At 46.6% G+C, this 24,662-nt stretch overlaps 1 protein-coding gene across 3 annotated transcripts in view; it reads right to left on the bottom strand.

Annotated features, from left to right (window-relative positions):
* Window positions 1–19,476, bottom strand: part of OCRL (OCRL inositol polyphosphate-5-phosphatase) — a 29,376-nt gene extending 9,900 nt beyond the window's left edge. For 2 of the 3 annotated variants that reach the window (XM_081964092.1, XM_081964093.1), the window contains exons 1-15: window positions 19,270–19,474; window positions 16,188–16,258; window positions 15,740–15,819; window positions 14,291–14,329; window positions 9,823–9,933; window positions 9,636–9,728; window positions 8,045–8,165; window positions 7,793–7,966; window positions 7,110–7,211; window positions 5,247–5,361; window positions 5,024–5,140; window positions 4,104–4,291; window positions 3,064–3,175; window positions 1,419–1,528; window positions 130–265 (exon numbers count right to left, since the gene is read on the bottom strand). In XM_081964092.1, coding sequence (XP_081820218.1) covers window positions 130–265; window positions 1,419–1,528; window positions 3,064–3,175; window positions 4,104–4,291; window positions 5,024–5,140; window positions 5,247–5,361; window positions 7,110–7,211; window positions 7,793–7,966; window positions 8,045–8,165; window positions 9,636–9,728; window positions 9,823–9,933; window positions 14,291–14,329; window positions 15,740–15,819; window positions 16,188–16,258; window positions 19,270–19,314 — 1,614 coding nt within the window. In that variant the 5' untranslated portion in view covers window positions 19,315–19,474. Of the gene's footprint in view, window positions 1–129; window positions 266–1,418; window positions 1,529–3,063; window positions 3,176–4,103; window positions 4,292–5,023; window positions 5,141–5,246; window positions 5,362–7,109; window positions 7,212–7,792; window positions 7,967–8,044; window positions 8,166–9,635; window positions 9,729–9,822; window positions 9,934–14,290; window positions 14,330–15,739; window positions 15,820–16,187; window positions 16,259–19,269 lie in introns of all 3 variants that reach the window. The other variant, XM_081964094.1, reaches the window with a different exon arrangement.
* Between the last annotated feature and the right edge of the window lie 5,186 nt (window positions 19,477–24,662).

Raw genomic sequence — 24,662 nt, 5'->3', positions numbered from 1 at the left:
CTGGTTTTGACTCCCATGCCTCCTCCTCTGATTCGACTGCTGGAGGAGCCGGCGGCCGACAGGCCACTGCACCCTATAATACAACCACCTTCGAGCAGGGACCACACCTCAGCAACTGAATACAATTACCCCTATGAGGAAGAGGGAGCTGACGGGCTTGTGGTCGCTTGTTTTTAGTTCCATGTGGCTGCGGTATTGGAGCTGGTTGATGTTGCCTCCCCTCCAGAGAATCCGGTCGCACCAAGCGGGCACACGGCATTTTCCACTGGAAGGAGAGAGGATCAATATCAGGGATATCCTGGAAGCCTGCAAGATGGTCATTACCCTCCATGAGCTCCGGGTTAAACAAATTGCAATTCATGGGGTCCATCCTTCTATGGGATCTATCTTCTCATTTTCCACAAAAAAACCCCAATAACTTTTGTACAAGACCATGTACAAAGGTCGAGATTCTTCCCTGAATTGAACTATTGGGGTGAAATTCTTCCCTGAATTGAACTATTGGGGTGAGATTATTCCCTGAATTGAACTATTGGGGAGCAATTCTGCCCTGAATTAAACTATTGGGGTGAGATTCTTCCCTGAATTGAACTATTGGGGTGAGATTCTTCCCTGAATTAAACTATTGGGGTGAGATTCTTCCCTGAATTGAACTATTGGGGTGAGATTCTTCCCTGAATTGAACTATTGGGGTGAGATTCTTCCCTGAATTGAACTATTGGGGTGAGATTCTTCCCTGAATTGAACTATTGGGGTGAAATTCTTCCCTGAATTGAACTACTGGGGCGAGATTCTTATCTGGATTTAACTATTGGGGTGAGATTCTTCCCTGAATTGAACTATTGGGGTGAAATTCTTCCCTGAATTGAACTATTGGGGTGAGATTCTTCCCTGAATTGAACTATTGGGGTGAGATTCTTCCCTGAATTGAACTATTGGGGTGAAATTCTTCCCTGAATTGAACTACTGGGGCGAGATTCTTATCTGGATTGAACTATTGGGGCGAGATTCTTCCCTGAATTGAACTATTGGGGTGAGATTCTTCTCTGAATTGAACTATTGGGGCGAGATTCTTCCCTGAATTGAACTATTGGGGTGAGATTCTTCCCTGAATTGAACTATTGGGGTGAGATTCTTCTCTGAATTGAACTATTGGGGTGAGATTCTTCCCTGAATTGAACTATTGGGGAGCAATTCTGCCCTCAATTAAACTATTGGGGTGAGATTCTGCCCTGAATTGAACTATTGGGTTGAAATTCTTCCCTGAATTGAACTACTGGGGCGAGATTCTTATCTGGATTTAACTATTGGGGTGAGATTCTTCCCTGAATTGAACTATTGGGGTGAGATTCTTCCCTGAATTGAACTATTGGGGCGAGATTCTTCCCTGAATTGAACTACTGGGGCGAGATTCTTACCTGGAATCCCAGCGATCTGTTTTAGAGTCATATTTGTATGTGGGGATAAACTTGATTTCGCCTTCTGTGAAGTCGGCAAACGCTGCTTTTTGGGTACGCTGAATATTCAGCTGCAGGCAAAAAGCAGTCAGTCAGTCAGCTGATGTCACTCAGACCGTCTAGTATTGACAGGGAGGGCCGTGAAAAAACGTAAGACTACCCGTCACATGACTTTGGAGGGGTGGGGGTCAACCATCCTTACTCAAAAGGCAGGAGGCACATCGGGATGGGCCTATGACAATTCTTCACCCCGGCGAACTTGCCATGGCCATCTCGTCCAGAGGTGGTTGCTGCTGGCATTACCTCCGGTTCGGTGGACCGTAAATGCAATAAAATTTGCTCTGCGCATGTGCAGAAGCAAAAAACAAGATGGTGGCGCCATAGGAGAACAGGTTCGAGGGCCCGGCAGGCCTTGGTTGCTGCTGGTTCCAGTGACCCAGGCCGCCAAACTACTACCCGGTTTGGCTGAACCGCTCCGAACCGATTGGAACCCACTACTGATCTCGTCACAGGACAATTCACCGAGGGACAAGAGTTACTCTAATATCAAATAAATGGTGGAATGGAATCCTTAAGGAAGGGATGCAAAAGGAGGGACTGGATGAAATGTGAACGGCAAAAATTGGAATAAATTTGTACTGGTTTTAAAATAAATAAATGGAATTGTTAAATTGTCCCGCAGCGAGTTGGCTGTGGTTAATGGGCTGCGGCAGCTTGTCTCGTTCCTCACTATGTTGCCTCTCTTTCTCTTTGAGTAGGAACATTAAAAAGCAAATAGTTTGAGTGTCTAGGCACGTAAAAAAACAGCTGCTGGCCACAAAACAATGAAAGGAAGCTTAAACGTCCAAGCAGCCAATAAAAAGCTGGACTTCAATTAATGTAACCCAAGCCTTTGCACTAGCGACACACGTTAAGATAACAAAATGAGTTCCAGACGGCACAATCATCACAATGGGCGCAAATCCTATTATTAAACCATGGGACTGTTAGGAATATAAGCTAACGGTTGGGTTGGCAATATATACATCATATATCATTGGTGTACCTGTTTCTTTAAATCATGCTGTAAATGTGATTGGCTGCTGTTTCCTCAATCGGCCATAAGATGGAGCCAGAATCACTGTTAGATTCTGCTCTGCTCTGAGGGTTTTGGAAGCTGACTGTTAGAAGTGCCGTATAGTGGTCAGCGTGAGCTATTGTAAGTTTTGCAACTGCTAGCAAACTTTGTGTACCGGACTGTTTGTATGATTATGGATTGTGTTATTTGGATTATCTCTTAACTGAAAGACGTTGATGACTGACTGTCTTATCCGTGTATGACTTGGACTGTTTGATGGACTCTGATACATCCGTTTCCACGAAAGTAAAAACCTATTTAAACTGCAGTGTCCCTGTATGCTGGTTTGTGTGTTCTCCAACACAACTCTTACAATGCTTCTCTGAACGCACTCGCTCTCCCAACGGGGAGCTTTCCCAACGGGGAGGGAAGGAGGTCTAAAGGCCTGCCTGATAGGGGAGGACCCAAACCCAAAAGGAAGGGATAGATATTTCAACTTTTTTAAAAAAAGAAGCGCTGGGGAATTCCTCCCTACCTTTCCCTTCTTACCTGGTCAAAAGTGAGCAGTTTCTGGAGCTCATTTTTACTGATTAGACTTTTTACATCGTTGAAGTCCGGGAGGCAAAGTCTGTAGTTCAGATCTCCCAGCCAGATGACAACACTGAAGGATACGAGAGAGAGCAGAGAAAGGATCAGAGCCGTGGTGCCTGCAGTGGTTAGAATGCAGTACTGCAGGCAGCCTCTGCTCAGTGCCAACAGTTCGATCCTGACGGGCTCAAGGTTGACTCAGCCTTCCATTCTTCCGAAGTGGGTAAAATGAGGACCCAGATAGGCTGACTCTGTAAACCACTAAGGCAGAGCTGTACAGCAATACAATACAATACAATAGTAGAGTTGGAAGGGACCTTGGAGGTCTTCTAGTCCAACCCCCTGCCTAGGCAGGAAACCCTACACCGTTTCAGACAAATGGCTATCCAACATCTTCTTAAAGACTTCCAGTGTTGGGGCATTCACAACTTCTGGAGGCAACTTCTGTTCCACTGATGAATTGTTCTAACTGTCAGGAAATTTCTCCTCAGTTCTAAGTTGCTTCTCTCCTTGATTAGTTTCCACCCATTGCTTCTTGTTCTACCCTCAGGTGCCTTGGAGAATAGTTTGACTCCCTCTTCTTTGTGGCAACCCCTGAGATATTGGAACACTGCTATCATGTCTCCCCTAGTCCTTCTTTCTCTTAAGCTAAACATACCCAGTTCCTGCAACTAGCACTGTGAAGTGGTATATAAGTCTAAGGGTTATTGCTATTACAGAGTCCTTGACGTCGCCAATGCGGAGTTTTGTTCAGCAGATACATTCCCATTGTGCTGAGAGAGAAATATCTGCCTCTACCTAGGATCGAACTCGCAGCCTCCTGATTGTGAGGTGAGAGTTCCACCTCTAGGCCACCGCACCACTCATGGCTTGGGCTTCAATGATGGTGTGTTACTTCACTGAGCCAAACGTGTTCCTTTCTGCTTTGCTTCAACGAAATCCGTAATGCAGCCCCCGTGGACTCCCCTCCCCGCCACCCGTGTCCCGCCCTTCGGACGCACTCGTGTTTCATGATGGTCAGCTGGGGCAGATTCTGGTTGGGAACCTGGAAGCTCATGCGGGCGCAGATGTCCTTGTAGTCTTGATTGCGCTGCTCGAAGTTCTCCACGTGGGCAGCCAGGTGGGAGTTGACGATGCAGAAGCTGGTGTTGTGGAAGACAAACCTGACGGCCACACCACCTTTGTTGCCCTGCAGAAGGACGGACAGAAGCGAGGGAAGAAGGGAAGGAAAGTGTCGGTTGGAGGGTGCTCTGACCTAGGCTTCACCAGATCACAAGACAGACTCCTGGTCCCGAAAAAAACTCTTCTTATTTGGCTAATGTGAATTCCTCTCATTCACATCCAGCAAAGTCCCGGCAAACAGTCTTTCAAGGGTGAATTTACAACCACAGACCTCATCAGGCTTGGAGAGCTGCCAGGTTGATATCTTCCAAATGTGACGCTGTACCAGAAAATACTTGGCAAGGAGTCTCTGAGAGTCACAAACAAATCTTCACACTAATTAAGCGAACTTATTGTCTCCTGCAAACTCCACTCCCCCTTCGCTCCTCTTTATTTCCTCTGGGAAGGGTCATTCACCGTCCACCTGTGCCTTTACTCCCCAGTCGGCCCTTGTTTCTTAACTGTTCCCTTCTCCTGGCAACTCTACACACGCGCACACTGGGAACAGGCTCCAGCTGTTCTTCTGCCCCACTGATCTCCAACTCCAAAGGCAGCTGATAACTGTCAGACGGCCCTGGCCCCCTCTCTGCCTCCGACGCAGAGCCCTCATCGGAGCCTTCGCCAGACTCCAGCACTGGCCCATGTTCCTCCCCAACCTCCTCACTGTCTGAGTTTGCCACCAGCTCTGCTGGCAGGCCACAACAGGGGGTGACAAGGAGACAGCCTGGGCAGCCCTCCAGCATCAGAGGACACCACTCACCATCTTGCCCATGATCCCGGTGCCAACCGTCTCTGCCACCACGTCTTTGATGGAGTCGACCTGCTCCTTCCGGGCGAAGATCAGCAACATCATGCCAACCAGGCGCACCAGCTGCACCTGCAAGATTGGAGATCCTAGAATGGGCCTGTCCTGCTCTCAATACCGGCCCTGACCTGGGGAGCTGTCCGGCCTGCTTGCAACAAGGTGAGGGAATTGGACTCACTTTCCTGTACTTGGCTCTGTGGTGTAAAGCCTTCTCCACAGCCGTCAGCCACTCTTGCTCTTTGTTGGAGTCGAAGTAGAAGAAGGCTTCCGTGCTCAGGTCCAGCTCCTGGAAACTGGAGGGGAGAGTTCACCAGATGCTGAGCGTGGCCTCAACGCCCCAACAGTCAGCTCATCACCAGCCATCCTGGGCTTGAAGAGCTCCGGTGGCGTAGCGGTTAGAATGCAGTATTGCTATAAAACAATAGTCTCAAGTGCTATTGCTTTTGTTATTGCTGCTGTTGCTACTGTTCTTTGAAGAAGAATCCTTATTGCAGTCAAGACTAGTCCAATACTGTCTATCTGACCTTCCGTTCATCCATTCGTCCATCCGTCCAACCATCCATCCATCCATCCATCCATCCATCCATCCATCCTTTCCCCAGGGAGCTCTCAAGATTAACATTTATACACGGATACTGCTTCCCTTCCCTTTTGCCTTCCCTCCCTTCCTGGAGGAAAGCGGATCCTCACGAACCCTTTGCTTCTGGGTTATCATTTAAGAATCCTAGGACAAAATCCTGGGGATTATTTTTCTCTCTGGGCCAAATTTAAAGCTAATTATTGCTATGAACAGAACTGGAGTGAATAAAGTCTCGGTTAAAAGTTCAGAGGATAATTGGAACTGCAGAAAGAACCATTGCTGCCAACCTGCCTTCCATTGAGGACCCGTACACTGCACAAGTCAAAAAGAGGGCCGTGAAAATATTTACACACCCCTCACATCCTGGGCATAAATTGTTTCAACTCCCACCCTCAAAACGACGCTATAGAGCTCTGGACACCAGAACAACTAGACACAAGGAAAGGTTTTTACCCCAAAGCCATCATTCTGCTAAACAAATAATTCCCTCACCACTGTCAAGCCATTCACTAAGGCTGCATTACTATACTATTAATCTTCTCTTCGTTCCGATCGCCCATCTCCTCCCACTTATGACTGTAACTTTGTTGCTTGTATCCTTATGATTTATATTGACATTGACTGTTTCCTGACTGCTTATTTGTACCCTGTGACTATCATTAAGTGTTGTACCTTACGAGTCGCGACAAACGTATCTTGTCTTTTTATGTACACTGAGAGCATCTGCACCAAGGACAAATTCCTTGTGTGTCCAATCACACTTGGCTAATAAAGAATTCAATTCAATTCTACCCTACCCTAGTCTACTCTATTCTTTTATTCTAATATCTATTCTATTCTTTCATTCTAATATCTATTCTACCCTACCCTACCCTACCGTACTCTATTCTTTCATTCTATTCTATTCTCTCCTACCCTACCCTATTCTACCTTACCCTACGCTACTATACCCTATTCTTTCATTCTAATATCTATTCTGTTCTTTCATTCTAATATCTTTTCTATTCTATTCTATTCTTTCATTCTAGTATCTACTCTATTCTCTCCTACCCTGCCCTATTGTACCCCACCCTACTCTAATTCTACCTTACCTTACCCTACCCTACTCTATTCTTTCATTCTAATATCTATTCTATTCTATCCTTTCATTCTAATATCTATTCTATTCTATCCTTTCATTCTAATATCTATTCTATTCTATCCTTTCATTCTAATATCTATTCTATTCTATCCTACCCTACCCTACCCTACCCTACTCTATTCTTTCATTCTAATATCTTTTCTATTCTATTCTTTCATTCTAATATCTATTCTATTCTATTCTATTCTATTCTACCCTCCCCTATTCTACTATTCCAAAAAAACAAAAACATGGAACAAAACCAGAAACCGGACCAGCATGGTGGCAAAGAGAAAGCAAGAATGGTCCTAATAAGGCTCTGGTCCCTCTGGGGATCTCACCCCACACAATATATGTCTGGAGGCTCCGGGTCTGAGATCAGCCAAGGCTCCAAACCCCCGTCTGGCGATTGCCCGTTGACATTCCACGTCCCGATAAAAAACCTGCAACATACAGAAGGGAGCGGAAGGGTTGAGGGTCAGAGATCATGAGCCCAAAATCAAGGAAGATGCCTCCTCAAAAGCGAAAAGGCAGGGTAGATCAGCAGCAACACAAATGGGAAGCTGGCACCTCCGGATTCACAACCCATAATGCAACGTGCCCCGTCCCCCTACGCATGCGACTCCCCCCCCCCGCATGTGACCCCCTGCGCATGCACGCACATCCCCCGCATGAGGGCCCCCCCAGCATGCCCAGCAGAGACCTGAAAACCAACTGGCAGGTGGGAGGCGTGCGTGCATGCGCAGCGGAGGTGAGCCGGGGCCAAGGCTTGCGTGTAGGTTCGCCATCACGGGTGTAGGGTCTCCCGTTTGGGCGGCAGGTGGGTGGGTTAGACTAGGCGACTTACAAGATCCCTTCCAACTCTGTGAATCTGTTATCTGAATCAAGTTTCGTGGGTGTGTGGGTGTGTCTCACTCCTGTCCCCACCCTCCATCTTTCCTTCGGCGATGTTGGAAGCCGAAGTGGGGGCCCACTTTCCTCCAAGGCCAACCTCCCAGGTGGCCTTTGGCGCAGCAGCCCTCACCTGAAGTTCCGGATGTTGACGTACTCTTTCTCCCGCTTAAGGACGTAGTGCTTGATGAGCCCTTCCCTCTGCCCGGATTGCGTGGCGGTGGGGGAGGACGGCGCAAAGAAGGTGCGCATGGTGTTGCTGCCTTTGGGGGGCTCCTTGTTGGCGCTCTCCTTCTCGCGGGGGCATCTAAAGAGGAGACGGGGCATGGAGTCAAGCCGCCCCTCTGAGGCTGAACCCGGGGCGCCCATCTCTGAGACGACTTACGACCGGCTGGGAGGCTGGGGGGGAGGTGGGGGCTCTCGGTGGGCAGTCATCTGCTGGTTCTGCAGGTTCCTTTTCTTCTCCAGGCTCATGGCGCTGAAATTATCCTCGAACCCCAGAAGGCCTAAAGGCAAAGCGGGGGAGGGGGAGGGAGGGAGAAATCAAAATTAGCCCCCAGAAGCCTTCCAGGAAGTTCAACAGCAGGATGGAAGAAATAAGGACAACTAAGAGTTTGTTAAAGCGGTGGGGGCTCAGTAGCTAAGATGGCTGAGCTTGTCGATCAGAAAGGTCGGCAATTCGGCGGTTCGAATCCCTAGCGCCGCGTGATGGAGCGAGCTCCCGTTACCTGTCCCAGCTTCTTCCAACCTAGCAGTTTGAAAATACGAAAAAAAAAAAAAACCCTCTTCCTAGCTCAGTACAAGATCGACATGCTCCAGCCTTTTTGCTTTGACACATTAATATATAACTAGCCATTTCTATAACATCAAATCTTCCTAATCAACATAACCCAGATCAAAGTTTCACATTTTTTTTCCCTTCACAAGCAAGCACAAATCCCGGAAGTGAATTTCCAAAGAACGAATTTTCCTCTTTAAATAAAGTAATTAAGTTAACTATTCCTCCTTTATCTTCCTTGCTATGCAGAAATAATGTGCTGTTTCTATTTGCAGTAATCTTTATAAACTTTCACCATTTTATAAAGGTGATTTTCTATTCCTCCCCCCACCCCTCCCAGCACCATTGCCACCTAATAACTTCCTCCTGGGTGCGGCCCAGATTTTTCCAACTACAATTTCCTCTTCCAGAATTCTCAGTGTATCTGTTCCAACTGAGGCTTCCTAAGAGCCTGAAGCCAACTCCTTGTCCTCATCAAAACCCCTTTTATTAATTGACTGTGAATTCTGCTCATTCACATCCAGCAAAGTCTTTCAAGGGAGGATTTACGGTCACAGACCTTATCTGGCTTGGAGAGCTGCCAGGCCGATATCTGCAGAACTTGGCAAGGAGCCTCGGAGAGTCACGAACCAATTAAGTGAATTAATTTTCTAATGCAAACTCCACTCCTCCTTCACTCCTCTTTTATTCCCTCTGGGAGGGGCCATTCATCGTCCACCTGTGGCCTTACTCCCAAGTCGACCTCTGTTCTTTAGCTGTTCCCTTCATCTGGCAACTCTGTGCATGCGCCCACTGGGAACAGGCTCCAGCTGTTCTTCTGCCTCACTGATGTCTGACTCTGAAGGCAGCTGATAGCTGTGGGACGGCTCGGGCCCCCTCTCTGCCTCCAACGCAGAGCCCTCATCAGAGCCTTCCCCAGACTCCAGGACTCGTCGCTGTTCCTCCCCAACTTCCTCACTGTCTGAATCTGCTGCTGGTGGGCCTCAACCGTGTCCTTGATAACTGGGGAAATTCTGGGAGTTGACTCTCAGACATCCAGAGGACTTCCAGGCTATTCCAGGGAGGCTCTGGAAACCCAAGGCTACCTCTCTTCAGGAAGCGAGAGCAATTTCTGAATTCCAGACGCATTTGTTAAAAACGAACAGGAGGGGGGGAAGCACAGGAGGGGGGGAAGCGTGCAAGACAGGTAGATCTTTACCTGCAGGAAGAGGCTCCACGGGCCCCGAGAGGCCTTTCACTTTTTGCCAGGAGGCAGGGTCCGCAGATTCAGGTAAAGGGGTTTTTGAGGATGCTGGAAGAAAGAGACACCTGTGTTACCTCCAGCTCTGGTCATCCCTCACCGAGGTTTCATTAATGACATCACAAGGAACCGGAAGCAGCATCACCTTTCTGGACTCTTAGCACCTCGGCAAGGAATTCCAAGCATCGCTCCTCATCGGCAATTTCAAACAGACGCTCTGCGGTGCCATCGCCCTGCAGACGGATCTTGCAACCAGCTTTGAAGCCAAACACAAGAGAAGCACATGTTCAGGAAACAGCCGTCAAGGCCGATAAAAGTCCGGGAACGGACGTTAGCCGATCGCAATTTACTTTAAAAGGATAGAATGGGGGTGGGGTTGTTAAAAGACAGCAAAGGAAAAGGAAGCCGCAGTAGTTTTTTGGGGGAAGCACCAGCTTCGCTCAAAATCGGGAGCGGCTTTGGGGCTGCCCTTGGAGATCAGAACACCGAGGAGCAGGATATGCGCTGATCCGTCGCTCTGGAAAACGCATGACTGGGGGAAAAAGAAAAGAAACTATACCGGGATTAGACATTGACCCCGCTGCGCCTAAAAACTGCCTGACCTGGAAATCCAAACATATATTGTATATCATGCTAAACGAAAGAAGAAAGCGACGTTAAGAGGAAACATGGGTACCATAAGGATGTCTAACTTTCATTATAAAAAAAAAGTTGTGGAAGATCCTGAATGGAACATATGAATTAAGATATATTTTAGGATAGGTGTCTATGGTAGGTCTACTTGGGTGCAAAGGCTCAGGTATCCCTATCTTAATTTTGCAAAGCTTCTTCTCCGGTAAGGAACGAGGAGGCTCAGTGGCTAAGACGCTGAGCTTGTCGATCAGAAAGATTGGCAGTTTGGTGGTTCGAATCCCTAGCTCCCGTGACTTGTCCCACCTTCTGCCAACCTAGCAGTTCGAAAGCACGTAAAAATGCAAGTAGAAAAATAGGGACCAGCTTGGTGGGAAGGTAACAGCGTTCCGTGTGCCTTCGGCATTTAGTCATGCTGGCCACATGACCACGGAGGCGTCTTCGGACAGCGCTGGCTCTTTGTCTTTAAAACGGAGATGAGCACCGCCCCCTAGAGTTGGGAACGACTAACACATTTGCGCTAGGGGAACCTTTATCTTTACCTTCTCTGGTAACATTGTATTGCTAACTAGGGCATACAAAATGGGAGGAAGGAAGGAAGGAAGGAAGGAAGGAAGGAAGGAAGGAAGGGAGGGAGGGAGGGAGGGATGGATGTCAAATAATTTCTGGTCAAGAATGAAACAATCCTTTTGCCTAAGTTCACAGTTTGAATTAACCAGCAAAATCTCAAAGTTGCTTTACCTTCCCCACTAGTACAATCCAGGAACTATGCTCACCAGCTTTGCAATAAATCAATATACAGAATACTCCTTGAACCAGGGTTTAATAGCTTGCCTTGCTCCCTCCCCCACCCCCCACTAAGAGATAAGCAGAAGGGCTGCTTGTTCATTTAATTGTCATTTTACTAACTGTCATGTACGATAATACACACGTGACCTTGGGAAGCACTTTACTTGCTTAATGAGTAAGTTCCAAAGAACGGTTTAAAAAAAAGAAGAAGAATGGGAGGGAGGGGAAAATGAGATTTTCTGCATCAAATAATACCAAAACATTATTTAAGGAAGTCAAATGAGGTTAGCTCCTGACATATAAGGAAAGGTATGTGCAAAACAGGTCTGGAGAGATTTAATCTACTGCCTTTCCCTTCCTTGCTGCTTATAGACTAATGCCATCCTGTCAAACAAACGAATGCAACAGGCAGTGGCTCAGATGCTTCTCTGATGGTTGGTGAGGTTAAACGCTTTTTTTTAGAGTCCCCCCCTCCCCAAAAGCAGCAAAATGAGTTCTGCAACACCCCTTTCGGATCCCCTAAAGCAGTGGGTCTCAATCTTCCCAATGCCACGATCCTTTAATACAGTTCCTCATATTGTGGTGACCCCCAACCATCAAATTGGTGTCTTGGTTGCTAAGACCATCGAAAATATGTGTTTTCCGATGGTCTTAGGCGACCCCTGTGAAAGGGTCATTCGACCCCCAAAGGGGTCCCGACCCACAGGTTGAGAACCACTGCCCTAAAGGAAAAGGTTCCCCTTGCACATACGTGCTAGTCGTTCCCGACTCAAGGGGGCGGTGCTCATTTCCGTTTCAAAGCGGAAGAGCCAGCGCTGTCCAAAGACGTCTCCGTGGTCATGTGGCCGGCATGATTCAACGCCAAAGGCACACGGAACGCTGTTACCTTCCCACCAAAGGTGGTTCCTATTTTTCCACTTGCATTTTTTACCTGCTTTCGAACTGCTAGGTTGGCAGAAGCTGGGACAAGTAATGGGAGCTCACTCTGTTACGCAGTGCTAGGGATTCGAACCGCCGAACTGCCAACCTTTCTGATCAACCAGCTCAGCGTCTTAGCTACTGAGCCCTTCAGATCCTTACATTCTCAAAATCCCCTCCCCCCACTGTGGTCCGTAGGATGCTCTTTTTTTTTTTTTTTACATTCCGGCTTTAGAGGGAGAGAGGGATCCTTTCAGAGCTCCTCAGCCAAGAGCGAGATAAGACACCAATCTCCACCCCGACCAGAATTTGCAATTTTATCACAGTTTCCGCCGTGCCGACGCCTGAGTGAGGCAGACTTTGCAGAGGCATGCAAACTAAAATAGAAACTATTATCTGCAATATTAACTGCTTTAAAAAAAAATAAACCAAACTGGACATCAGGCTTCACTGCCTGCCCTTTTCCACTCCGAGGTTAAAAACAACTACAACCACCAAAAAAAGCCAATGGCTTCTTCTTCCTTTTGGTATAACAGAAAGGAGCCTTTTGAGAAGACAGAAATCCAGAGTTTCTGGCTTCGGATGAGTCGGCCATTCTGCAGATCGCGTAAAAGTTTTTGGGTATGACTAGCTAGAGAGATGATATCACTCTAATGGCAGAAAGAGAAGAGGAACTAAAGAGCCTCTTGATGCGGGTGAAGGAGGAGAGTGCAAAAGTTGGCTTGAAACTCAACATTAAGAAAACTAAGATCATGGCATCCGGCTGTCTCAATTCCTGGCAAATAGATGGGGAAGAAATGGAGGTAGTGACAGATTTTATTTTCCTGGGCTCCAAAATCACGGCAGATGGGGACTGCAGCCAAGAAATTAAAAGATGCTTGCTCCTGGGGAGGAAAGCTATGGCAAATATAGACAGCATACTAAAAAGCAGAGACATCACCCTGCCAACAAAAGGGCGTATAGTCAAGGCTATGGTTTTCCCCGTTGCAATGTGTGGCTGTAAAGTTGGACCATAAGGAATGCTGACCGCCAAAGAATTGAGGCCTTTGAACTATGGTGCTGGAGATTTCTGTGAGTCCCTTGGACTGCAAGGCGATCCAACCGGTCAGTCCTAGAGGAGATCAACCCTGACTGCTCTTTAGAAGGCCAGATCCTGAAGAGGAAACTCAAATACTTTGGCCACCTAATGAGAAGGAAGGACTCCCTGGAGAAGAGCCACATGCTGGGAAAGATTGAGGGCAAAAGAAGAAGGGGACGACAGAGAACGAGGTGGCTGGATGGAGTCACTGAAGCAGCAGGCATGAGCTTAAATGGACTCCAGAGGATGGTAGAGGACAGGAAGGCCTGGAGGAATGAAGCGAAATGTCTTCAACAGGAAAACAAGAAAATCCAGTTGCCTCCTGAAAAAGCACCTTTGGGAGATTGAGAATTAGACTGGGAGTTGGCTAAGCTGCATAAACAGATCTCTCTCTGGAATTCAGAGTTTACACTTGCAGGAATCTTCAGAAACAACCGCAGTTTTGAGGTTTTATATATTTTTATCCTGCCTCTTGTTGTTTTTATAAATAACTCAAGGCACCTAATGCTCTTTCTTCCGCCTATTCCTTCTCATTAGGTGGCCAAAGTGTTTGAGTTTCCTCTTCAGGATCTGGCCTTCCAAAGAGCAGTCAGGGTTGATCTCCTCTAGGGCTGACCAGTTTGATCACTTTGCAGTCCAAGGGACTCGCAGGAGTCTTCTCCAGCACCAGAGTTCAAAGGCCTCCATTCTTTGGTGCTCAGCCTTCCTTATGGTCCATCATTCACAGCCACACATTGCAACTGGGAAAACCATAGCCTTGACTATACGCTCTTTTGTTGGCAGGGTGATGTCTCTGCTTTTTAGTACGCTGTCTAGATTTGCCATAGCTTTCCTCCCCAGGAGCAAATATCTTTTAATTTCTTGAAATTAAAAAAAAAAATAGCACACACTCTTAAGTCTCTTCCTGGATTGAAAGTAAACAGAGTTATATCTATATAATCACACCGGATGCCTGCTTCCTAGTTTCAACCCATCCTTGCTGAATTTTATACTGCACTTTTGGTTCTCTCTATGGTACCCAGACAGAGCAATAGAACAATGGCCAAATATTCCACTTTTCCCAGAAAACCTCTAGCCAGGCAGCAGAAAAATGCAGAAAAGAGAGACGGGCAGGACAATGAGTCAAGGGGGAAAGAGAACACATCAGCTTTCAGGGAAGTCTATTTCTGACACCATTTTCTGAGGCAGGACGACTCACAATTTGCGGCTATGTCGATCAGCAAAGTTTCTTCGGCCTCTGGAAGGAAAAAACAACAATCAAGAATCAGAAAACTGCAAAAGGCAAAGATATCATAGGAATTTTTTCACCTGGGCTAACTAAGGGGGGAACACAAGTGGTTGGGGACCAGCTTGACAAAAAACTTGAAGATGCTCCTGGTTTGCAAGAGCTCAGCACCTGGATTGTGTTTTATAGGTAACTAGCCGATAACCCGGCGTTGCCCAGGTATTTATTTATAGGGGGAAAATGTCCGAACCAAATGTAATATATAATGTTGGATTTTCCCTCTTACGAGAGGAAGGCCCGTTGTGGAGTACCAAGAAGCCGTTACCTTGGCAACTCCAATGCGCTGCACAATAGAAGCCATTTTACAGCAGTACAGTAGAAGCCATTTGAAGGCACAACAGGCTGTATCTTAACAGAACACACACACCGAGAGGGTGTTAGGGGTGTCTTACCCCCACGGTATTTGTTTCCAGAGAATAAGTCACCTGTGTACCAAGTTTGGTTGAAATTGCTCGAGGCGTTCCAGAGTTATGCTGGAACACACACATACACGGCCATATATATATATATATTTATATTGGACGTTATATTTCCATATTTGGGCATACCAGGGGTTGTAACACAAATACATACCTATTTCCCTGGCTCAGCTGATAAGAAGGAGAGCCTGTGGCTTAGTGGCTAAGACTCCTGCTTAATATGTAATACAGCCCAGGTTCGAATCCCAGTAAGGGTATGGCTAGCTGATGAGAGCTAAATAGCTTGAAATAGATCTATACTAGTCTCCCTTTATTTATTTATCAGCACAAATACAACACACACACACACACACACACATATATATATATATATATATATATGTATATGTGTGTGTGTGTGTGTGTGTGTGTGTGTGTGTGTGTTTATGTATGGTATTTGTGCTGATAAATATATATATAAATAAATAGAAATAGAGTTAGTTTCATTTACAAAAACACCAAGGCCGTCACTAAATGTCTATGGAGATTCTCAGTCATTCAGGTCATGTCCCAAAGGTGCTTTTTCAAGAGGCGACTGGACTTTCTCCTTTTTCTCTGAAGACGTTTTGCTTCTCACCCGAGAAGCTTCTTCAGCTTCTCTCAGAAGCTTCTTCTGCTCTCAGCTCTGAAGAAGCTTCTTGGATGAGCAGTGAAACCTCTTCCAAGAAACACTAGAAAGTCCAGCCTGCCGCTTGGAAAAACACCTTTGAGACTAGCGCTATCAGTTCATTAACCAAGCCAGGGGGACTCCCTGCTATGTTTCCATTGGCACAGGAAACTCTGGCTAGGATCTCTGGTTGCTAGGGTCCAGATTCTGTTTGTGGTTTTGATTTTGACACGGACCTTTCCTGGCTTGCAGGAAACCATGAGTCATCAAACCAGAAAGAAGAGAGACTTTGAATACCTTGCACGCATTTAAAACGGCTGTTGACTGGAATGTGTTCTTGAATAGGGGGGTCTGTCCCCTGGGAGCTTATAACCAACCTGCAATTTAAAAAAAAAAAGTGATAAAGTTAAGAGGCACAGGAAGGAAACTGAGGGAAGCGTGCAAGCATTCTTCGTTTTGCCCTTCCAGGCAAAAATACTACAGGTGGAATGATTCACACACACACGCAGACATACGCAAATGGGAATGGCGTTACAGCATTTGTCCAAACACAAGAGACTACACCGTGATTTTCTGTAGTGCAAATGGGGGCGACATGCTGGCTGGGGAATTCTGGGAATTGAAGTCCCCACGTTTTAAAATGTGCCAAGGTTGGAAATACTGCCATAGGCTACCAGGGCAAGGATCTGCCTACAGAGATGTAAGCAGTGGCGACAGAAATGTTCACCCTTCGCTGGGGACTTACTTGTATTCTCCGCCACGTTGGACCAGGCTCAACTCACACGGCGTTTGCTGACCTGCGTTCACCTCCACGCCCTGAAGACCAGTTAAGGAAAAAGGAAGAGCCAAAAGCAAGGAGTGAAGTACTACAGGCTACTTCAACCGACTGGACTGCTAGCTGCAGTTTGGCAGTTCGAATCTCACCAGGGTCAAGATTGACTCAGCCTTCCATCCTTCCGAGGTGGGTAAAATGAGGACCCAAATTGTTTGGGGGGCAAATAGGCTGACTCTGTAAACTGCTTAGAGGGGGTGTAAAAGCACTACGAAGTGGTGTATAAGTGCTATTGCTATTAGGAATCCCAGTGGCACAGTGGTTAGAATGCAGTATTGCAGGCTAACTCTACCGACTGTCAGCAGTTCGATCCTGACCGGTTCAAAGCTGGCTCAGCTTTCCATCCTTCCAAGGTCGATAAAATGAGGACCCAGAGTGCTGGGGGCAATAGGTTGACTCTGCAAACCACTTAGAGAGGTATGTAAAGCACTGTGAAGCGGTATATAAGTCTAAGTCCTATTGCTATTGCCCTTCCTTCCTTCTTTCTCTCCCAGTGGTTAAAATGCAATATTGTAGCCTAACTCTGCCCACTGCCAGCAGTTCAATCCTGACTGAAGCTTGACTCAGCCTTCCATCCTTCCGAGGTGGGTAAAATGAGGAGCCAGATTGTTTGGGGGGCAATGCGCTGACTCTGTAAACTGCTTAGAAGGGGGTGTAAAAGCACTACGAAGCGGTATACAAGTCTAAGCGCTATTGTGATTTCCAACCGGCAGAATCTCCGTATCCGATTCTGTTCTCCTCTCTCCATCTTATTCAACCTCTGAAAGAGGATAAACTTCAGAGCCTTGCTGTGCCAGCTTCCCCCCTCCCCTCCCACCGCAAGCTCCTTAAGGAAGAACATTTCACAAAATGTTCCTTAACAGGGAGAGCGAGAGAGGTACAAGCCAAAAGAGGTACAAGCCAAAAGATTTGACCTGGAAAAAAGAAGAAGAAGAAAGCGTATAGTGGTTGAAAAACACTGCGCCCCCATCAGTTCTGAAAGCAGTGTGGTTACGGGGTGAAACTAAATACGTTGGTTTCTGACTTCTACGCTTTGAACTAAGACCCGCTGGGTACTAATCTACCAGCAGGAGAACCGTGGTTTTTTCCCCCTGTTTTAAGTCCAGTTCATTTTCCAACAGCAATTTCCCAGCCAGGTGTTTCCTGAGAAACTCATCTACCTGCAGGGGAAGAAAAAAAAAAGCTTTCTCGACTGACTGCCTATGGCATCCAAGAGTATAGAAACAAAACTGCTGAATATGGAGATATGCTCTGTGGCTCACATACTTTGTGGATTGTGATTTTGGGAAAATGGACTAGAAAAAAGTAAATAGATAGATAGATAGATAGATGATAAATAGATAGATAGATAGATAGATAGATAGATAGATGGTAGGTAGGTATAGATACTGGTAGATACGTATATGGATAGCTAGATCACGGGTCACCAACCTTTTGAACCCCAGGGACCACCAAATTCATAATTTCAAATCCCGTGGACCACGAATACAATTTTTTAAAAAAGATAAATAGTATTTAGTGCAACATAACAAATGCAAATAATTTTTCTGCAGACCACCAACATTTTCGCCCGGACCACCGGTTGGTGACTACTGAGCTAGATGAGAGATAGATCGATACATAGATGTTAGATCGATAGATGATGGACAGACAGAAACAGAAACAGGTAAATAGATAGTTTGGTAGATGACATAGAGAGATTGATAGAGATGACAGAGAGAGATATATATAGATGATAGAATAGATGGATAGATGATAGACATAGAGATAGACAAACAGACATAGACATATAGATAGATAGATAGAAACAGAATAGAAGGGATGAGGAAAGTACAAGAAAGAGAAGACAACAGATAAAAGAGCCGGAGTGGATCAGAAAAATCCTAGAACCTCCTCGGAAGAGATACACATGATTTTGAGAGGTCTAAAGAGATCCAGATGCTGATCAATATCTTTCTATACATTCACCAGACCAACAGCTGACTAGATAACCCTTTGATTCGGTACCCATCCCTGTCCTACAGTGAGAACAGCTCTCTCAAACAAGCCTTTTAAGAACTGGGCTGAAAACACTAAAGTTCTGAGTGGCAGAGCCCAGGTGTTTTGCTTTGCCCTCCATCGCAAGGATTCCCCTCCCGGATCAGCAGCAGCAAGGACCACACACCGTTTGCATCTCAATTAGCCTGCTGGAAGGAGGAGGAGGAGGACAACAACAGCAGGAACCTGGCAAAGGCTTCGAAGGCTCCGAGCTGCTCCTCGGCAAGCAAATTTGGGCCTGGGAAGGCGATTCTGGCACCCTTACCCTAGCCTTAATACCACGGGGGTTCAGATGCTGGCAAGTCCCTCCTGGACAGGCCACCCAAATGACCCAGGAAACTGGCCTGGGGGAAAAAAGGAAGAGGAAAGGAGGATATCCATCATCCACTGCCCAGCCTGCAGGAAAGCAGGGTGCCCATCGTCCCCTCCCCAGCCCGCAAAAAAGAAGGGTGCCCATTACCCACTCCACAGGAAAGCAGGGTGCCCATCGTCCCCTCCCTAGCCCGCAGGAAAGCAGGGTGCCCATCATCCCCTGCCCAGACTGCAAGGAAGGAGGGTGACCACTGTCCCCTGTCCAGTCCACAGGAAAGTGGGGACCCATCATCCCCTGCCCAACCGTCCACTGGGTTTCAAGAGGAAGTACTTTGGGAGGAAGCAAACAGGGCAATCTTCCACACCATTTGGCCCTGAACATCATCCCCCATTCCTGGGGGGCTGCAAGAACAGCAGGGCCTCCTCCCCCCCACTCCTGTGCCCCTCCCCCAAATCCTTAAATGGGGGGACGACGACGACAAAGCCAAGAGGGACTGATTTTAAGGAGGGGGGGCTCCCCCTCTAGCTGCCCTTCCCAGGACAAGGACAGAGCCTGCCCCCCCTTTAGATACCCCCCCAACCAGCACCTCACAGACCCCCCCCCATAACTGATTCCCCCCCCCCCAACCAGCTGGGCTAAGGATACGGCGAGGGTCCTCTTCCCGGGGGCGGGGGTCGCCAGAGCGTCCATGGAGGCGGCTAGGCCCCGTGGCGGGGCGGGGGATGCTCGTTCCCGGGGGGCTGCGCTGCCCCCCCCACTCCCTCCCCACCGCGCGCGCTCCCGACTCGGCGGCGACCTTCGGCGACGCGCAGCCCGCAGAAGAAGGGAGGAAGGGAACAGACGAGCGCAAGGGCCGGAGGGCGGCCAGAGCGCCGCCGCTTCCGCCCGGCGGTGGGTGGGTGACTGGGGAACGCGCCACGCAGCGACCTCTGCCGGGCGGAAGGCGCAGGCGCCGAACAGCGGGAGCGCTTGGCTCTCGCTTGGGGTGGAAGGCGGGAGGCGCATGGGGTTTGTAGTAGAAGGAGACGCATGGGAGGTGGGGTGCGAGGGTTCGCGGAGAGTATCGCCACGGGGGAGCTGTTTCCTTTGGATTTAGATTGATTAGCTTCCCCTCCTCCCCCCTCAAGGCCATAAATGAGTTGGCCAAAGAATTTACCATTTCCACAAATTGGGTTAGTTAGGAGGTCCCCTTGTGGACCTCCAATTGTATCAATGTGACTTTGTTTATTTATTTAAATGTGTTTTTAATTGGAAATTCTACTCTATTCCGAATTCTATTCTATTCCTTATTGCATTGCATTGCATGGCATTGCATTGCATTGCATTGCATTGTACTATATTGTTTCTATTCTATTCTATTCTATTCAACTTCTATTCCTATTCCTATTCTTTATAAGTCTAGTCTACTTTCCCTATTCCTATTCTATTCTAGTCTTGTCTAGTCTAGTCTAGTCTAGTCTACTTTCCCTATTCTATTCTATTCTATTCTATTATTCTATTCTATTCTATTCCATTCCATTCCTTTCCATTGCTATTGCTATTCCTATTCTTTATAGTCTAGTAGTCTACTTTCTCTATTCTATTCTATTTCCTATTCCTATTCTATTCTTTATAGTCTAGTCTAGTCTACTTTTCCTATTCTATTCTATTCCCTATTCCTATTCCTATTCTTTATAGTCTAGTCTAGTCTACTTTTTCTGTTCTATTCTATTCTATTCTATTCTATTCCCTATTCCTATTCCTATTCTTTATAGTCTAGTCTAGTCTACTTTTTCTATTCTATTCTATTTTCCTATTCCTATTCTATTCTTTATAATCTAGTCTAGTCTACTTTTCTTATTCTATTCTATTTTCTATTCCTATTCTATTCTTTATAGTCTACTTTTTCTATTCTATTCTATTCTATTTCATATTCCCATTCTATTCTTTATAGTCTAGTCTAGTCTACTTTTTCTATTCTATTCTATTCTGTTTCCTATTCCTATTCTATTCTTTATAATCTAGTCTAGTCTACTTTTCCTATTCTATTTCCTATTCCTATTCCTATTCTTTATAGTCTAGTCTAGTCTACTTTTTCTATTCTATTCTATTCTGTTTCCTATTCCTATTCTATTCTTTATAATCTAGTCTAGTCTACTTTTCCTATTCTATTTCCTATTCCTATTCCTATTCTTTATAGTCTAGTCTACTTTTTCTATTCTATTCTATTTCCTATTCCTATTCTATTCTATTCTTTATAGTCTACTTTTTCTATTCTATTCTATTCTATTCTATTCTATTCTATTCTATTTCCTATTCCCATTCTATTCTTTATAGTCTAGTCTAGTCCTAACTGTATTCCCTCTTCTGCTCTGCTCTGCTCTGCTCTGCTCTACTCCTAATTCCATTCTATTCCATATTTAAAGGAAAGGGTATACAGGTAACATGCACAGTCTTCATTTTGAAAACCTTCCTATTTTCTAAAAGGCTGGGTATTTTTTTTAACCACGCTCTGTTGAGCAAGCCACCGAATCCAAACCAGTGCGACATCGTGTGAAGCCTATTTTAGTACCCCAAACCCACACACGCACCGTGAAAAGAAACCGGGGGGGGGGGGGATCCCTGAAGGTTTGTTGGGCCACAAGTAGTAACTCCCGGTGGGTCCCTCTTTGGCTTTGGTGAACTTACGGGAAGCACAATTTACGCTTGGGGAAAATCCTCCAGGGGCAGCTGCCAAAGTTAACATTTTAAATTTCCCATTTAATTAGAGTCGGTGATGGGTAAACCAGGCGCTTCATCAGCGGCGGCAAGGGAGGCTGTAAATTTCCACTCCATTCGGCCTGCTTCAGTGACTCTGGAGATTACAGCTCCATGAATATGAATGAAATTCCATTATGTGCCATCAGGGCCAGGCGAGGTGGAGGCAGCGGCTGTATCGCTCTGCCCGAGACACTGAGCCAGCCTTGCCCCTCCTTGGTGCAGAGTGGCAGGGGATTCTGGAGAAACTTCTGCTCCGGGGATCGAGGGCTTTTTAAACCGTGTTTTCTACTCCCGGTGGACTCTGCCCCGGTGAAGCAGAAGGACCAGCCTTGGCCTACCGTGGGAGGAGGTTGGTTCCAGTCAACAGCGTTGGGTTCTTGATTCCAGATAATGGGGCAGTCCTGATATTCATGGGAGATGAGCTTTCCATGGATCACAGGAAATCATAACTAGGGCTTGTAGTGGTTAAGGTCATAAGACATCTCTTGACCTCTGGTGCTATCCCCATGGATGATAAAAGTTGTAGCTGGTTCAGAATACTTTCCTCCCTCCCTCCTTCCCCTCTCCCTCCTTTCCTTTTTCTCCTTCCATCCATTAGTTTATTCCTTCTTTTTCATTTTACATTCTTCTCTTTCATTTTCCCTTCGTTCCATCCTTTCCTCCCTCTCTCCTTTCATTCTCCCACCTTCCTTCCTTCTCCTTCCCTCCATTCTTCCCTCTCTTTCACTTTACATACTTCTTTTTCATTTTCTTCCTTTCCTTCCCTCTTTCTCCCTCTCCCACCTTCTTTCCTTCCTTCTCCTTCCCTCCATTCTTCCCTCTCTTTCACTTTACATACTTCTCTTTCATTTTCTTCCTTCCCTCTTTCTCACTCTCACTCTCCCACCTTCTTTCCTTCCTTTTCCTTCCCTCCATTCTTCCCTCTCTTTCACTTTACATACTTCTCTTTCATTTTCTTCCTTCCCTCTTTCTCACTCTCACTCTCCCACCTTCTTTCCTTCCTTCTCCTTCTCTCCATTTCTCCCTCTTTCATTTTACATACTTCTCTTTCATATTTTCCTTCCCTCCCGCCTCTCACCCTTCCTCCTTCTTTCTTCTCTTTCCCTCCCTCCCTTCTTTTCGTCCCTCTCTTTCATTTTACAACCTTCTTTCATTTTTCCTCCCTTCCTTCCCTCCCTCCCTCCTCGCTCTCTCACCTTCTTTCCTTCCTTCTTCCCTCTGTTCTTTTCTTCCCTTTTTCATTTTACTTCCTTCTCTCATTTTTTCCCTTCCTTCCTTCCATTCACCCATCCATTTTCTTTATATTTTATCAAGCACAGGGGAAACCAGGAAATTCAGGCAGTTCAAATGAGTATAAAGAAGAGTCCTGCATGCTCTCTAAGCTTGTTTTCTTGCAGACGCTTCATTACCCTAACTAGGTAACATTATCAGTGCTAGTAAGGAATGCTGTTTGCTCTCATTTTACATTCTGATGTCTTGGCTGTCTGTGTGGGTAGGGACGGTCTTAAGAGATTCTTTGGTTGAGCTGTTTACTGATGGCGCTTTAGCAATTCCTTGATTGGAGTCTCATTTACTTGATTGTTGATCTGAGAATAAAGATTTATTGCAAGCCTAAGCTCTCTACAAGAATCTGGCCAACTAACGGTCAAAGGGGATGAGCGGGGGATAAGAAGAAATTCAAGGTTGGCTGGACTTCGCTCTCTCGTGGGTACACCGGGACTGTTGACTTAGGATGCGTTTGGCCCCTCCCTCAGGCTCAGCCTAGTCATCTCCTACAGATTGGATGTTTACTGCATTGAAAATCCTTCATGAAAATAAACAACGTTGCGTTTGTCAAGGGAGGCCACGTTGCGTAATGCCACCAGGGGGCAGTATGTCCAAAGACCTGCATGTAAAAATTGCAGCACCAGCATTGAATCCCCTGTTTTGCAAGGGCATTGATTTATTCTGGGTTCTTGCCCACCAGATATCCACGGGCCCAAATCAGTAAAATTGCAGAAACCTAACCTCTCCCCCCGCCCCTTCCTCCAACCAAACAGTGCTAGGGAAGAGCAGTTTTTATCCAGACAGGGGAACTGTTGAGAAGTCGGGGTGGGGGAAGGCGCCCGGTGGCTCAGTGGCTAAGATGCTGAGCTTGTTGATCAGAAGGTTGGCAGTTTGAATCCCTAGCGCCGCGTAATGGAGCGAGCTCCCGTTACTTATCCCAGCTTCTGCCAACCTAGCAGTGCAAAAGCATGTAAAAATGCAAGTAGAAAAATAGGGACCACCTTTGGTGGGAAGGGAACAGCGTTCCGTGTGTCTTCGGAGTTTAATCATGCCGGCTACATGACCACGGAGACGTCTTCGGACAGCGCTGGCTCTTCGGCTTTGAAATGGAGATGAGCACCGCCCCCTAGAGTCGGGAACGACTAGCACATGTGCAATGGGAACTAAGGGGGAAAGGGGCATTTTCTTGCTCTTTGTTGATTCTGCCTCTTTCGAACAGCTGCTGCTTCCTAGAAACTTAGCACTTTCTTCCTTCCCCTCTGAGTTTCGCCATCATCCCAGAGCCTGCATTTGCGGTTCTCCCCTCTCTTTATGTTCCCCCCCCCCCCGCCGCCATCCAGCTTCTCTTTGTGCTTTAATTAAATTTCCCTCCCAATAGCTGCGTCCAAAGGAGGAGGGATCCAATTAACTTTATGGAGCTTTAATGCGACTCTCTCTCTTTTTTTTTTTTTTATTATCGTCGGTCGACGGGCGGGCAGAGGGGGAGCTGATGTGTTGAGATGGAGAGTTTTATGGCATCTGTCTAGACGAGACCATGGGTCTTTAAATGCCGCGGCTTCCGAGGGTGATGGGAACATCTGGTGAGAAACTCCAGGCCAGGTGTTCCCGATATTTAAAGCCAAGCAATGCCCTCTGGATATCTGTTAGCTAATTTTAGGTTGCCTCTCAGAAACTGCTCCATCTTATACGGACGCTCTTAGGTGTGTCAGCCTAGGCCGATTCCAATTTGACCTCCCATAAATTTTAGTTTTCCTTTAAAATTAAAAAAGCAAGATTTTATTCTTTACTGCCATTAGCCAAGTTTATTTATTTGAGTCGTGGTGGTGCAGTGGTTGGAATGCGGTACTGCAGCCGACTTCTGCTGATTGCCAGCTGCCAGCATTTCAGCAGTTTGATCTAGTTAATTCAGCCTTCCATCCTTCTGAGGTGGGTAAAATGAGGACCTAGATTGTTAAGGTCAGTATGCTGACCCTGTAAACTGCTTAGAGAGGGCTGTAAAGCACTGTGAAGTGGTATATAAGTCTTAAGTGCTA

Source organism: Natrix helvetica (assembly GCF_964273705.1).
Source record: "Natrix helvetica genome assembly, chromosome: 11".
In the NCBI taxonomy this organism is placed as follows: Eukaryota; Metazoa; Chordata; class Lepidosauria; order Squamata; family Natricidae; genus Natrix; species Natrix helvetica.
Note: the sequence above shows the minus strand (reverse complement) of the source record. Positions and strands in the feature narration are given on the sequence as shown.